This window comes from Trichoderma virens (genome assembly GCF_000170995.1).
Source record: "Trichoderma virens Gv29-8 chromosome Unknown TRIVIscaffold_83, whole genome shotgun sequence".
Taxonomy (NCBI): domain Eukaryota; kingdom Fungi; phylum Ascomycota; class Sordariomycetes; order Hypocreales; family Hypocreaceae; genus Trichoderma; species Trichoderma virens.
The window spans coordinates 765001-780873 of record NW_014013666.1 but is presented as its reverse complement, the minus strand read 5'-3'; the positions used below and the strand labels follow the sequence as shown (position 1 = coordinate 780873).

Sequence of the window (15873 nt, the reverse complement as noted above, 5' to 3'; positions counted from 1 at the left end):
GCTCACATCATCTGCCGAAGGTCGAAGGCTCTGCATGTTTAACTTACACGTAAATCTAGTTCAACAAAAAAAAAAGGTATCAATTGTATGACTCTTTAATTATTGCAACTAATTCGCTAGACTGAACAATTATTTCATCATTACTCCATAATTTTCCGTATATAGACCATATTCGAGATTTCATCATGCGGTCCGCAATAGCCGCCATCAGGCAGCGGCCATGAGGCAAAGGCGCGAAAGCCGAGCGAAAAACCGCCGAGCCAAAGTAGTCTTGTCAACCAAAAAGGTTTTAGTAAGCGCCAATAGCCCTTTTGTAAGTCATCCATCCAATGATATTTAAGCTCCTGATACCGGTAGCCTTCTAGTTATAATGTACTTATTGAGCTGGGCCTTCAAGCAACTGTTCTGAATCGACACTCTTTTCTCTTTTCCTTTCATTAAACAATCATCATGGCCTTAACCAAGTCTATCGCTATTGTCATCAGTAGTACTCGTCCTCAGCGCCTTAACCCTTTTGTTGCTGGTTATGTCGCCTCTATCATCAAATCCGTTCCACAAACGACTGCAAATGTGGAATTGCTCGATTTGGCAACCGTCAATCTTCCCCTATACAACGAGCCTGTAGTACCAGGAGATCTTCCAGCTGATGATCCCACTCCTCATTATCACTACGAATACACTCGCGCTTGGTCAGCTCTTGTTCGCAAATATGACGGATTCATCTTTGTTACCCCGCAGTACAATTGGTCTATTCCGGCGAGTTTGAAGAATGCTTTGGACTATGTCTTTCATGAGTGGCGTGGAAAGCCTGCTGCGATTGTGACATATGGGTTTAGAGGTGGTGCTAAAGCTGAACCCCATTTGCGCGACATCCTGACCGGTCTACGGTTGGTTACCGTTGAATCGACTGTGGCGCTCAAGATTGTTAAAGGAGAGCCGGGAGAGAGGGAGAAACAGATGGAGGAGATTTGGCAAAAAGATGGAGCAGACCAAAAAATAATAGCGATGTTTGCTAGTTTGTTGGACCACTTTGAAGCAAGGAATTAGTGATACGGTATTTGACGGTATCCAACTCAATAGCAGCTGCTCTGTACATAGATATACATATATGTTGTTCGAATCTTTCGTGCTGACACCCAGGCATCATGAATGGTTCCCCTGTCTTCCCCTCTCCCATTTTCCCCCAACAGCAAGCTGTTTTCTTAAATCTTTATTTGTCTCAAAGCAAATGTCTCACCTCCATAAACGGTAAATCTATCTCCCGTAACTTTCTGCCCATTAATTCGCAGCACCGTCTGGTTAGCAGGAGTAGGTAATGGAGACGGAAGAAAGACGGTCCCATTTGTCCCGATAGGGCTCTCGACAGACATTGCCAGCAGCCCGTCTGTGAAATTCCATGATACAGCAATCCTTCCATTCGGTATCGGCATTGCTCCCTTGGCCCAGGTGAGATTCAATGTCTGCGGCGAAACCAGCCACTGACTAAATCCTGGTTTGACGGCTTGAATACCCAGCACATTCTTGCTCAGTTCGGCTGTCGGACCTGATGCCCAGCCGTGACACAGAGACGTCAACCTCCCCAGCCCTGGAGCACCATTGGCGTCGAGGGCCTCCCAGAAACAGTTCGTATAGTTCGCACCGCGGGGATCCGCCATTGGCGCCCAGAGAGATTTCAGAAGTTCCAAGGCCACCGCGCTATCGTTGATTTGGAAGGCAGCCCGCAGGTGATAGGCTGAGGCATATGGGCTGACGATCTGTTTAAATTCCGTTGAGTTGGAGAACGAGAGGGGGCCGGCCGGAGTGGATAGCTGCGACAAGGTTGAGAGGATGGCTGAGGCGCTATGGTTCGCTAATGGAATCCCCGCGAGAATAGCAAGTGCGTTCGCGTCTTGGGCAAAGCCATCAATTCTGTCCTCTGACAAGAAATAGGCGCTGAGAGAATCGCTCCAGAGCTGCGTATCAATTGCGGCGCGAAGAGCGACGAGACGAGACTGGTAGGCAGTGGTGTCAACGCCGCCGTCCTTGAGCAAGGCCATAGTTTCTTGCAGGGAGTAGGCATATACGACATTAAACTTGGTCACCACTCCAGACTGTGGCGGATCGTAGAAGTTCCAGTCGCCGCCAAACGAAGCGGTCGAGATATTGAGGAGACCATTGGGCAGGACCTGGAAGTTTGCCCAATCCAACATCCTCACCACCTTTGGCGCCCACTCTTGGGCAAAAGAAACATCCCCGGTGGCTTGATAGTATTGGGCAGCTGCTGTCAACAAGCTAAAGGAGTACCCTATTAAACCGGTGATGTTGGCATCAATTGGGCTCTGCAGCGGCGCCTGCTGAATTTTCACTGTCGGCACAAAGAAGCCTGGCGTGAGTTGGTATGAGCCTGCAAGATCCAGAGTACCCTTGACAAAACTTACTCCTCCAGTGCTAGCAAATGCTGAACTGGCGGAGATGTCAAGGTCACCCGTGTAGGCGATGCGGTCACGTTTGGAGCCATCTACGACCGCGTCGAAGGGATTCGTGCCCATCAGGAAGTCCTTGAGATGGCTGCCATCCGTCAAAGAGGAGGAGTAAATCGTAGCACCGGCTGAGGTCGTAGCTGAAAGATCCCTGAACACTGCTGAATGTCCTAACGAAGCGCCCAACCCAAAGGATCCGAAGAAAGACGACGTTTGCGAGAAACTCAACACGGGCACTTTATTGATACTTATCGCAATTTCAGTCACATCAACGCTAGTCGAGACGTGGTGCCATTCTCCCAATGGTATGTTGCCAGGCAAAGAGGCCGAGGCAAGTGGTGCCGAGTCGAGTTCGCTGGAGCCAATATGCGCTGAAATGGATCCATTGGCCAGGTTGCAGAAAATATAAATACCGGAGTTTAGAGTGTCCGCCAATACAGAAAAGCCAAATCCTTTAGATATCGGATTGACGTCGAAGTCGACCTTGTATTGCATCAATCCTGCTGCCGCGGCGCCGGAGAGCACTTGCGGGGCTTGACTCTCAACGAAGGAGCCTTCAGGGGTGATTTTCCAGAATTCGGGAATCGAATTAGCAGGGATCTCGGACAGCTGAACCGTTCGCGCCCCAGTTCTCCAGATGCGAGTAAGGTCCTCGTCAGAGCACTCAAACGAGCCAGGGAGGTTGACAAGAGCGGTTGTGGATGTTGTTGGCTTCACCCCGACTTTGGTGAGAACAAGCTCGCCATCTGTGGATAGATTCAGTTTTTGATAGCGAAAACCTCCCATAATGAGACGATTCGTAATGGTTGAAGCATTGGTTATGTTGTATTGGTTAACTCGGTACGTGTCCATGGCCGCAGCAAGTGGTAGGGGGCCATCGCCCTAAAAGTGTGTAAGAAGCTTGGAATTACACCGTGAGGATAACTTACCATAAAAGAATTCAAATTCACTTTGGTCTCGCTGTATGTAATCTCCAAACGCGAGGTATCCCCTGAAGTCGATACGACCTCGAAGGTAGGAAAGCCCTCTACATCGAAGCCGTAGTCGAGGACTTTGACGGCCGGTGACGTGGAACTACCATTCAGCGTGATTGTCTCGTCGGAGCCGAGGATGATTAAAGCATCTGACTTAGGGACGCATTGTTTTGCGTGACTTGCCAATGCTCGACCCCTACACAAGCTTGCCAGAAGCAGTGTCAAAAATGAAGGTAGAGGGCGAAAATGCATTCCGCACGAAGATAAATTGAGGAGTTGTACGAGGAGGATGACAAAATAACGGGAAGCAAGAACGGAATGTTTAATATGGCCGTATGAATGTGACAACTTGCCAGATATGCGCCAATTCATAACATTCCCGATACTTCTCGCTCTTTATATAGTTCGCCATCTTTATGCACTTGGGCATTCAAGCAGCATAGCCTCAATTCATCCAGGCGCTCTCAGCCCCTAGGTAGATTTTCAATTCTGATGACGTACTCATGGGAAAAGGAGGCAATGGGCAAGTCAGGCCGATATACTCCAGAGGCTATGAACATTATCTCGTATATTTTGCGGCAGTTGTCTAAGTCTTCATGTTTCTAAATTGTGGCTTGTGCAGTTTTTTTCTATAGGTTTGGTTAGGCCTGGTCGGTCCGAGTTTCGTCCTCCACCTTTACAAACATAATCTAGTTTAGGGTCATCCACGAATTAAAACTAAAGTGATTCCGAGGTATATACGAATGCGAGTTTTCCGAGTTACTGAAAAGGGTATGTTTTATAAAAAATGAACGCGCAAGGGTTTCGTGTAACAGTCACAGTTGCTGAAGACAATTTCGGTTCTTTCCCCCGGATCGCGACATCATCAAGGGACAAAAGTTAATCTCTCTCTAATTAAGGGAACAAGAGAGAGCTGGAAACTTGCGTAAAGATGGCCTCACTAGCAGGAAGCTGACCATCGTCGTTGTCCTGGTCGATATCCTCTCGGGGACTTTTGTGCATGTAGACATCCATCGCGTAAGTAGATCTAATCTGGGTGTGCAGCCTATCTTTTGCAACCAACCTTCGTATGGCAAAAAAAAAAAAAAGAGTCCAAGTCTCTATCTTATGGGGAAGGTTAACGTATTGGGCTTATGGCGGAATCAGCTGCGTACGCCGATGGCAACTCTCGAATCGCCACCTGCTGGCAGGGAGCCATGACATTGACAAAGGAGATGATGGCCCCAAGTAGGCAGTGAGGATTACAGTTTAATAGCCGGCGGGGCACAAGCCACACAGAAGACCTGTCTAAGCCCTTTCCGCCGCGTCTGCTCCGTCAGTTGTTTACTTCGCATCTCTCGGACAATAGCGTCGATCTCGCACTTCTCGGAATATCACCGAATGGATGGCGTCGAGCATGTGGGTCCTTCGCGTTTCTCGGGTTTCATCCAGCGTTCTTCGCATTCGAGTCAGATTTCTATCGACTTATGCGTTGGAAGATCTCCCATCGAACTAATATAGCATTCTCTCAGACAGTGGAGTTCAAATACCATCTCTATAGAGCCTTGAACCGTATAGCATGGCTCAGCCGCCCAGCTGCGTCATTGATCGTTGACATCGAATCTTTTAATATACATAAATATATGAATACATTCGTTCTCCGACTCGTGTCTTTAATCTTCACTCTCTATCTACTCTCTTGGCTCGAAGCCGTCTGACCGGCCATTCGTACATTCGTTCACTGAATCACAAACATCATCTCTGTCTTTAGCAGGTCGACTGTTTCTTTTTGTTACTTACTAGTCCTAATAGTCAACTCATTATCCGGATATCTCAACCTATATCACAGATCCATCACCCCAACTTTTCTTCTCACGCATTATAATGTCTTCCAACGTCCCTGATCCGGATGCTTTTTTCGCCCTTTACCGATACGTACCATCTCTTGAAGCAGCTGCAGTTGCTGTTCTTGCTTTTGCCATTATAACGGGCATGCATGGTTGGCGCATGCTTCAAGTACGATCATTCTATTTCACTCCTTTCGTCATTGGTGGAGTCTGTAAGTTATGGTTTCTCGCCCCTTATTTCTTCTCCCCATTGCGCTTCTATTTCATCTCTCTGCGACTCCAACTTTATAATGCGATCTAAGCTGACATACTATAGTCGAGGTTATCGGCTATAGCGGTCGAATATGGTCCCATTATGATCTGAGCTCCATCGGTGGCTACATCATCCAGCAGCTATTTATTCTACTTGCCCCTGCACTGTTCGCGGCTTCGATATACATGATCTTGGGTCGACTGATCCGAGTATTAACGGCCGAAGAATACTCGTTTATCCCACTCCGTTTCCTCACCAAGATATTCGTCCTTGGCGATGTCATCTCTTTCCTGGCCCAGGCAGGTGGCGGCGGTGTACAGTCAGCTGGCTCCCTCGACCTGTTCCACCTTGGCGAGAAAATTATCGTTGTGGGCCTCTTCATCCAGATTGCTTTTTTCGGTTTCTTCATGATCACGACCATCACCTTCCACTGCAGGCTCAGCGCCCATCCGACACAAGCCGCCATCGACGAAGTCGTTCCATGGAGGCGGTATCTCACCGTCCTCTACTCGGCTAGCGGCATTATCCTTGTCCGAAGCGTTTTTAGGATCATAGAATATCTCCAGGGAAACAATGGTTATATCATTCGACGCGAGTATCTTCTCTATATCTTCGACGCCGTTCTCATGTTCCTTGTCATGGTTCTGTTTTTGATTAACTACATCGGAAACCTAGAGCATCGTCAGACCCATGCCAAACTGGAAGAGGATGAGGAATTTGAAATGATGAACTAGTGCTATAGTACGTAGTTGAATACAACTGGGGTATATCAATCGTTAGAATAAATAGGCGCAATGAAATCTCAAATATAACTCGAGGCAACAAACAATATAGGCAGCAATTATGTAGAACGAGCGCTTAGATAGAGACAATATACCATCAAGCCAGCCAGCTTATCGCTAAAGTACATATAAAGCCCTCGATATTTTAGCATTTTAAAGTCAGAGCAATAGAACTCGCCCCTTTTTATTACAGTAGTACTTTAACTAAGTACGTACTTTAACAAATCATTAGAGTCTAAATATACCACTGTATTATTCTCTGTATATTAGAATGATTGCCTGGCATGCAGATGGCTTGTGTAATCCTTAGAGAACGCTTTATCCGTGGGCCTGCTAGAGATACCTTGCTTTATAAAAGAATTTTGCTTCTTTAATGACGAGTCTTGGGAAGGGATAATGGTCCCCTCTGGGTACCTATATTATGTAGAGATAATCTAGAGCCTTTTGACGTCATCTTTTCGACGTAATGCAGCACGTGTGTGCCGGAGATTATTCTTTTCTTTGGTCGCATGTAATTTCCCAACATTAGGTACTTTGGCATTTGCTTCCGAAGGCATTTTGTTACGCCCCTTATTCTTTACTTTCGCTCAAGTGCTGATTCACAGATCCGCCCACCCCATCATCTTAAACAACAGAAACTTGTTCTACACTGTCGAATACAGGGAAGCGATGCTATCAAAAGCCATTTTAAGGAGGATACGCGCAGTTGATCAAAGGCATCCGTGCTGTGAATTGAGAGTAGTACACGTGACCCTGCTGTGGCCATACTTCAAACAGATCAACCTCTGGGATGCACCAACAGTTACACATAACTAGTCCTACTTTGCCTCACCAACAACTTGAACGACCATTTCTGAGGTCTGAGCGCTCAGGAGCCAAAATTTGCGGAATATAGCTGGGGCCCCATTTCCTAGAGATAATGGGTGCAGCAGTGATTGCAAAGCAGCGACTCTTCTGTCGGACACGATCTTGGAAATCAATCTTTCGGCAGCTACACTTGTCGGCCTCGCAGCTTGGATCGATGGCTCACATAATTGATGAGCCTATTGAAGAAGGATTACTTCCTGGCAATCGGCTAAGATACTTTCACCCAACAAAACCTGGTGAGGTATTGGATGGCAGATTCAAAACCATTGCCAAGCTCGGTTTCGGCGCTGGATCCACCGTCTGGCTGGCTGAAAATCTCAGATTGTAAGATGTTTCTCGTTTAAACTCTCTTTCCAGTTCTTGCCTGATATCTATATTAGCAAAACACGGTCGAAATCGCTTGGTTTACGCTTCGTCAGCATCAAAATCGCGGCTCTTGATACAGTTTCATCTAGAGAGATGACGTGTTGGAAGCTTATCACAACCACCAACCCATCACACGAAGGTCTCTCCTTTCTGCGGACGCCTGTTGATCAATTCCAACTAGAAGGACCAGAAGGGATGCACTTATGTCTTGTGTATGAGCCAATGAGAGAAACCCTTTTTCAGCTCCAACAAAGAGCGCGACGTCAAAGATTAGCACTGCCATTGTTCAAGTTATTCATCTACTGTTTACTCGAAGCTTTGGATTACCTGCATACCGAGTGTCACATCATCCATGCAGGTAAAGCTTCATAGAAACCTTAGGGCCTCACTGCTGACTATTACTCACCAGACATCAAGGACGACAACATCATGGTGACTATTGAGAATGATACCATATTGACAGATTTCGTCGATTCTCAAAGCAAAGCCCCCCAGGCTATGCATATTCGAGAAGAAGACGACCGCGCGATCTATCTTTCGAAAGAAGACTTTGGCCCTTTGCGTGGGTAAAGACTGTTACCCAAGCTGGCTGATTTCAATCTCTCTTTCCCCGGACTAAACGAGGACCTCGGCCACCTTTCTGCGATCCAATCTCACCGCTTCCGTGCCCCCGAGGTACTACTAGGCTGCCCATGGTCGTATAGCGTTGATATTTGGAGTCTCGGCCTCCTTGTGAGCGATACTTCCCAGCCTCTTCTCATGGCACTATCTTCCAAATTGTGGTACTAATGCTTGTAGATGTGGAATCTTCTAGAAGACGTCAGCCTTTTCGATCGGCCTGCTGGAGAAGATGGTGAATACGATGGACATGTCCACCTTGCCCAGATGACTTCTCTTTTAGGAGAGCCGCCTGAGGAACTGATCAAGAGAGAGCGACTCTTTCGTGAACACCGGCTCGACAGGCCCGTCTTAAATTCGCGTGGTGAAGAGTTCAGAAATATGAACGAATTTTGGGGCGGCCCTTTTTTTGATGACAATGGTAATTCACATAAAATAGACGGAATCTCAACGAGAAATACGTGTAACTAACTTCTTGGACCATGATAGGCCAGATTCTCCGCAATGATATTGTCAAAAGAAGCAAGAAACTAGCGGATACGGTGACAGAATTAGCGGGCGACGAGAAAGAGATATTTCTCGACTTTGCTTCTGGTATGCTCCATTGGCTACCCGAGAAGAGGAAAACTGCCAAAGAGCTGTTACAACATCCCTTTTTTGATTCTTTATACAAAGACCGCGCCCGGTATCTCTAGTGTCGCCAATATTTCTTGAAACAACACATGGGATGGTATTTCTTCAGAACTTCGTAGTTCATCGATATTATTGAGTATCGTACAGTAGCTAAACGGAATGAAACGTAATAGTGTTCCTTGCACAGCCTTCTGTGTGCTCATTGGGGCTACTCTTGGGTGAACCGTGGGAGTGCCATCTTGACTGGTTAGGCCCACCCCTTCCCTATTATATATCATAAGGTACGGAAAGATATGAACACTACATGTACTAGGGCGCCATCTACTGTGGGTACCAACAAATGGAACAGGTGATTAAATACAGTTAGAAGGGTTACGATAGCAAACAGCAGGCAACACATGTAAAATAACCAGCGTGGCTGAACGCAGTTTCTTTTCAACCACCGAGAGACCTTAGGTGAACGACTGGTCAAATCTTTACCATATGTGAGAGAGGAATCTGAAAGAATCTGAAAGGATTTTGGCAAAATTATGGAGCGGCGAAAAAGCAATAATAATGACACTAATTACCATTGATTATGATGTTTCACGATGAATAACTATGGATTCTAATAAATACTGGTCATAGATGCTATCCTTCGTCTTTGTCTTTTCGTCGGTTAAAAAGTTTAGCCATCCTTTGCTCTATGGTATTTCACCCCCTAATAGTTAAAGCATCCGTCAATCCTTCTGTAATCTGAAATTCTGTTCTCCCAGTGGAAAAATAGTCTCATTATCTTTAAGCCATGTCTATTCTCAGTTATGACCTTGCCTACTTTGACTGTAATGCATGTTTGTCCTCTTCGCTGATCAAGAAGTTGCTTCATGAGATTGCTAGCTTGGTGCGTGTTACCTTCCGTTATACCGTAGTGCCAACAGGGCAAGAGGTTAGGCCAAAATCGCAATTTTAGCAACTCTTATAACGGACCCAGCTACTTGTAAGGGGAGTGACTATTCGGCACCCCACGTCTGCTATACAGCATCACATTCATAAATTTAAAGCGGCCTGGAGCAGATATTAGAGGAATATATAGATAGTAGCAGATTGTAGAGAGAGTAGCAGATACTCCAGGAACTGTATAATATCTATGTAAGTAACGGTGATAAAAATTCTTTATTATACGTTGTTACTCCACTCAGAACTCCTCTCAGTTGCTGGGGTGCTGGATAGCCACCTTGGGGTGCTGAATTGCCCTTCCATCCCCTAAATGCTGGTCTAGGCATTGGTATATGTACCCAGCGTCGCCTAACATTCACAGCCTGATCCCAAAATTTATTAGTTTCGGCGCATAATTGCGTGGTCCTACAGTTGAAACAGGCTTAACGAGAACCTTTATGCAAGCGCATCGGTCAGATCCGATCACAGCAATTAATATAAAAATACACTTACGGCATGCATATGCTATAGTTGCAGCACTTTAGTGCAGATTAAGGCACTTGCATCCAAATCTCTATCCAAGCAAGACCACTACCTAGGTTATGTATGTATGCGTGGGACCCAATAGATAATACATCGATGTATGTACATTTGAATAGGCGCCAGTACTGCCGCTGACTATGCTGACCTTGTATTCGCTTCTCCCCATCAACATGGGGCTGCAAAAGATGGACAGTTTGCTACACTCACCTGACCCTAGCACAAACTATGTGCTTGATAACTTAGGAGGCATGAGATTTTTAGTATCGCTCACTCTTGTCACATGTGGGTTCTCTCTATGGTGTACCCCACCTTATCAAAACAATCTTAGCAGGTCGTTTATTCGATAATCGTATCATGGTTGGTACCGGATTCGATGTAGTCCCCATAGACGTACCTTAATATAGATGTTAATATATCAGTAGCTACGCCCAAAACAATAAATCAACACCCTTGCAACTGCATCAAGCTAATATGGCAGCATGTATTGCCTCAATTGGTATAACTGTCAGAACTTAAACAGTGGGCATACACGAGTCTGGAATAGCCATTTCAAGGTCACCAATTCTCATGACTAGTTCCTCCAGAGAGAGAGTCCACTTGGCGTACGGAGTTGCCGGCCGAGTGGCCCCTCTGGTACATCTTGTTTACTTTGGAAACATCTTGATGGATCCAGATACGTCGAGTCTTATTGTATCACGCAGATAGTGAGCTATTTAGACAGAGAATGCTTCATCATTGCTAAATCATGAAAATGCTTATATACAGAATAAACATGTAGAGCTATAGACATCATTCTGCTCAAATCAGAAGGGCATATACAAGTCCCCCAACAAATATACATCGAAATTCCTCTCCTTTAACCAACACCCCTCCACAGCAACTCATTCCTCATGAATTCTTTACTGGCGAGTCCAGAAAGCAACATCAGACCAAGTGATGCTCATGGGGCCAACACCGCTGTCAGTGGTATAAGCACCGAACTTGTCATAGAAGCCGCCGCTAGGAGCATTGTCATCACGGAAAGCCAAGGCGCCGTTAACATAGACGCGGTAGCTGTGGATATCGGCATTGTGGACAGTGTTGATGGTAACGCTCTGGCCGACGTTGGCAACGTTGGTAGCCAGAGTAGCACCGCCCTCGACGCTGTAGAGACGGCCGCCAGTGTCGACAGCCAGGATGAAGTATGGGCCAGAGTCTCCGTTGAAGGTCTGCTTGATGGCGATGCGGCTGCCGCCCAGGGAGTTGATCTTGAAGGTTCCGGCGAACTGGTGGACACCGGTGGTGTAGTCGTTGGTGTAGCGACGCTCGGCACGCAGGTGGCCGTTGGAGCAGCCAGAGCCGCTGGTGTTTCCGTTGGGCTTCGCGGGGATAGAGAAAGTGCTGCCACTGACGGTGCCACCGGCACAAGTCTGGGTCTGGTAGCCAGGGCTGACGGACACCCAGTTGCCGCTCTCGAGGGGAGTGGCAGCAAAGACGGCGCTGGCAGCCGAGAGAGTGGCGAGGAGAGTCTTGACGAGCATCTTGACGGTGGTCCGGGGAGGTACGATGAAAAGCTTTGTTAATTGATTAAGACTTGAAGTTGTCTGTGATAGAGAGTAGAGGCAAGACAAGATCAGTTGTCGATCCGGGCAACTTATATACAAAACACATCTCGATGGGTCGACGTCAGTGTGCCCATAACTGCATGTACGCAATCGCATGGAGGCCCTGATTAATCCCATTTGATCGAACCAGCGGAGCTGATGGAATATTCCACCTATTACAACGACCAGCCTTCTGGTGCCGTCGTTTGAGCCTTACGAGTTGGGAAGGTCTTTAAGCTGAACCCCCTGGCGAGGCTAGCGTTGTTTGGCCTGTGATAGCGCCGTCAAACCCGCCTGTTTTCGCACAGCCTTGGAGAATGTCGCTGTAATACCATAGTTCCTCTTTGGGACACGAGTAGCTGGAAAGGCGGAGCCTTGGTGATTGGTGGAAGAAACAGCATAGACTAGGCATTCAAGCATACACTTACTACTTACCTGCTCTATAGGGAGGAGGCACGTCGACTATTGCCCGCTCGTTCGCTGGTGAGAACTTAAAAACATGGCGTTGTGGTGGGACTAGATGCAGCTATTTTTGAGCAAGCTTGAGGTTTGAGTCTCGGCACGGCCCCGCCAGCATAGAGTGCAAAAGAAATTACCAAGTAAGGAGAAGCTCAGGCTTAGCTGTGCATTGCTATGTGTTAAAAGAGAGTGCTTTGTATGTAATTGCTAACGCCCGCGTAATCCCGGTGGTGAGCGTGGATTGCCGGATGATTGGCTGTAGAATTGCGCAAAGTCCCTACAGAGCTGACACGGCGACTTAATACGAGGCAGCAGACAACCATATTCGGATTGAGTTGCCGGTTTGAAGACGGATCTTGAGCCATTTCCAACTATCCTCTTGTACGACTATGCCGATTGTAATTATGCCGGTCATTTCGCCACTTCGGCTTATAGCAATTCACTCGTACGAGGCTGCCGGTGAATTAGCTGCAGGGTATGTAGACAAATAAGTGCATCCTGGCTGCATTTAGCTCCAGCTATAGCTCCAGCTGAATACGCCCGGCTCCGTAATGTAGCTTTGTATACAGCACTGAAGATGCATCAGTGAATGCCATGAATGATATCAATTGGCATGATAATTTATATTTTTGCAATGGTTATGAAATTGGAATATCAAGAGCTTAATTCAGATCATAAAAACTTCCTGTGCACTATCGAGCATCGTATCATTTAGAAATAGAGAGCTACAACTGCCGAGTCTCGTAACTCGTCTAAACACCCAATCCGGCAACTCAAATCGCGTCTCCGTGTTCACATCCTACGTTAAACCGTTTCTTGCCTAAAATTCCTATTCTAGAACAGCCGTGAATAAAATCCACCAGTCAGCAACGATTATATCATCATCATCTCATCAAGCACTGTCGATCAGTCATGATAACAACTCCTTCTACAGATCAATCTACCAGCTCGGTCTCTAATTCAACATGGCAAGAAATGTCATAATTTCATCGCCGGCTGCGGTCATGTGTTTCTCCGAGAGTCTGGAACAATGACCTTATCTGCTCTTGGTAGGCAGTTCTCATTCGGTTCATTTTCTCCTTCATTTGTTCCAGTTCTACCTCCAGCTCACGGTTCCTCTTCCGCAAATTCTCTTCTCTCCATGAGGGTGGCGTCATGAGGGCAATATCTTGAACTGGTCGTTTTGTAGGGGTAACGAACTGCGTGACTTGGCTGCGAGTAGGGTCGGTAGTTGGTGGGCTTATGGGAGTGAACAAGCTTCGACTCCAGATTTGGGGAGTCACTGGAGGTGCCATTATAGCAACAGGCTGTTCTCTCTCTGGCGTCTCTGCCTTCACTTTTTCCTGGCCTCCAGTACTGGAATTGCCCATAGATCTCTTCTTAGTTCCAAACTCCACCGCTTTCTGATGCACAACTGATTTTGAGTGCTTCGTATGGTTTCCTTTGTTGTAGAAATAATGCTGAAACTTTGGACACTCGGGTTCATCGCACGCAAGATTGATATCGGCAAACTTCATTCGGATTTCTGCCGTCGGAGAAGCCGGGTTGGATGTAGAGACGAATCGGGGATGCACATGTTGTTCCGTCTGTATATGGTAATAGAAACTCTGACTAGTCGTCAGTTTCTCTCCGAATTTTGGACAGCCTTCAGCTGTGCACCGAAGTGCCCTAGCAGCTTCTTGTTCAGTCGTAATATCGGCTATAGATTTTCCGGATTCTCGAAGAGCTTCGGAATATTTGATAGCATGAACATGGTTGTGCGATTCCTTGTGCTGGGCAAATTTGCTTTCTGTGGGAAAAACTCGCTGATATCTGCGACAGGCTGGCTCAAGACACTTCTGGCCCTCTTCTTCGGACAGGCATTCCTCCGTAGTCTCCCCTTCCATGATATTAGTAACTTCAGCATAGTTGATTCGTTTCACAGAAACAGGGCTGTTGAGAGGCTCCTCGGGGAAAAGATGTTCGTGGCCTGGCGTGTTCAATGCATGGGTCACAAACTCGGATTGATTGGCAAACAGAGTGCCCTTCATGTCGCATTTTCCCTCAAGGCAGATCCAATTGAAATGCCCACTGGCTTTGAAGTGCCTTTTGAGAGCTGGTCTTGCGGCGAAAGTCGTGTCACACTCAGCACAGAAGTATGGGGGTCTGTGCCAGTCGTCCTCGTGGAGGAAGCATTCTTGGATGGTTTCAAAGGTGAAGCCGTCGCAGCTCGAGTGCGGACAAGCAAATGAATGATTCCCTTCTCCCTCTAGAACGGGTTTATCAACGAGATACCCAGCTGGTGGGACCCCCTCGAGGGGATCTGTGGATTCGATGTGAAGAACCTCCATCGGCGAAAGAGTCGGGATGTTTGAAAAGAGTGAATGCTAGAAGCTTGCGATGGATGCAGAAGCAATCGAATCGCTGCTCGAAGCTGCTGTTGTTGGAGTAAAGGCCGCGCATTGTGTCTTCGGGGGCTCAAATCTGTATCTAGGGTGGTTGGGCGAAGAGAAAGGTGAGTTTGCAGAGGTGAGTTAAAAGTGAAGTGAGGGTGAGGTGAATTTCGCGGCTTTGGTGGTTTAGATTCTAGGCTCGCGTTTTCTTTTTTCATTACTTCAGGCTGGCATTCACTCTGAGTGCGCTGTGCTGCACTCAACAATCAATACACCAAATATGCATTGTCTAGTTTCTCTCTTACCTTGTAATTTATAACAATCTGACAATACCATGGCTGAAGTTGCTGCAACCTTTTTATATTTGCCGTAAGTTGACAATGTTTGCGCATTATAAGCATCAAAACTATTCACCCTCTCGCCAAAATAAAGAGGTAATAAGCAATTCAAGCACTCAAAGCTCCATATTCCTCTACTTCAACTCCTGTCCCGTTTCCCTCGCCAACCTGCCCACAAACTCCGCCGAATACAAACTATCCAAATACTCGGCAATATCATCCACCTTCTCCCCATCCTCACTAATCGTAATCATAAAGATATACTCATTTTCATACGTCCCAATATCCGTTTCCGCCGTGCTCGTCAAATGCATCGTAACTCTCCTCTCTTCAACGTCCACAATCCACGGCGTCGTGTCCACGTTCTTGAGACGAAAGTTGCGGATAATGGGAATGATGCGCCCGAGAAATTCCCCAAACTCAGCTCTGCTTCGGGCGGGTTGATTGCCGGGTAGGATGCGGTGCATACATGTGGGACTTTGGATGGCGAGAACTTCGGGGACGGTCCATTTATTGTAGGCGGAGATGAGGGTATTTGCCGTGTTAATGAGCTGGGATCGACTAGGAGCCATGTTGATGATTGGGCTTTGACGCGTGCTGATTTTTGTAGATATTGATTGTAACATTCAATGATTTCATTGCTAAACACTGCGGTACCAACCTCTTTTATAATCTCTCTCCGACCCTGAACATCACCGTCTAAACACAACACACATCTCCTGTCTTACAACATCACCAGCTTACAAACACTTTCAACGTCTCTTCCACTCCATTTCCACCTCAACCTCCCACTCTGCCAATCACGCTGCCAGCTCTCTACCCTGTCTTAAGCATTATTGGCCCCAGTTGCCCTTTGTCTCCACCAAAACCGTCTGCCTCCCGCTT

General features: G+C 46.9%; 7 protein-coding genes across 7 annotated transcripts; 3 read left to right on the top strand and 4 right to left on the bottom strand.

The window, feature by feature from the left end:
* Positions 1-450: 450 nt before the first annotated feature.
* On the top strand, positions 451-1118 carry TRIVIDRAFT_181729 (uncharacterized protein; the record flags this gene model as incomplete). Its single annotated transcript, XM_014098356.1, has 1 exon — positions 451-1118. The coding sequence occupies one exon, from the start codon at positions 451-453 to the stop codon at positions 1045-1047; it is 597 nt and encodes a 198-aa protein (XP_013953831.1).
* Positions 1119-1202: 84 nt separating this feature from the next.
* Positions 1203-3685, bottom strand: TRIVIDRAFT_68030 (glycoside hydrolase family 78 protein; the record flags this gene model as incomplete). The annotated part of the gene is made up of 2 exons (XM_014098355.1): positions 1203-3341; positions 3389-3685. 2 exons carry the CDS (start codon positions 3683-3685, stop codon positions 1203-1205), a joined length of 2436 nt encoding a protein of 811 aa, XP_013953830.1.
* Positions 3686-5296: 1611 nt separating this feature from the next.
* TRIVIDRAFT_46560 (uncharacterized protein) lies at positions 5297-6246 on the top strand (the record flags this gene model as incomplete). Its single annotated transcript, XM_014098354.1, has 2 exons — positions 5297-5471; positions 5576-6246. 2 exons carry the CDS (start codon positions 5297-5299, stop codon positions 6244-6246), a joined length of 846 nt encoding a protein of 281 aa, XP_013953829.1.
* Positions 6247-7315: 1069 nt separating this feature from the next.
* TRIVIDRAFT_193504 (uncharacterized protein) lies at positions 7316-8840 on the top strand (the record flags this gene model as incomplete). The annotated part of the gene is made up of 6 exons (XM_014098353.1): positions 7316-7485; positions 7581-7885; positions 7937-8089; positions 8213-8259; positions 8326-8566; positions 8635-8840. 6 exons carry the CDS (start codon positions 7316-7318, stop codon positions 8838-8840), a joined length of 1122 nt encoding a protein of 373 aa, XP_013953828.1.
* A 2113-nt stretch (positions 8841-10953) lies between these two features.
* TRIVIDRAFT_231370 (uncharacterized protein) lies at positions 10954-11756 on the bottom strand (the record flags this gene model as incomplete). The annotated part of the gene is made up of 1 exon (XM_014098352.1): positions 10954-11756. One exon carries the CDS (start codon positions 11754-11756, stop codon positions 11136-11138), a length of 621 nt encoding a protein of 206 aa, XP_013953827.1.
* A 1508-nt stretch (positions 11757-13264) lies between these two features.
* On the bottom strand, positions 13265-14608 carry TRIVIDRAFT_46473 (uncharacterized protein; the record flags this gene model as incomplete). Its single annotated transcript, XM_014098351.1, has 1 exon — positions 13265-14608. One exon carries the CDS (start codon positions 14606-14608, stop codon positions 13265-13267), a length of 1344 nt encoding a protein of 447 aa, XP_013953826.1.
* A 514-nt stretch (positions 14609-15122) lies between these two features.
* Positions 15123-15560, bottom strand: TRIVIDRAFT_46506 (uncharacterized protein; the record flags this gene model as incomplete). Its single annotated transcript, XM_014098350.1, has 1 exon — positions 15123-15560. The coding sequence occupies one exon, from the start codon at positions 15558-15560 to the stop codon at positions 15123-15125; it is 438 nt and encodes a 145-aa protein (XP_013953825.1).
* Positions 15561-15873: the final 313 nt, after the last annotated feature.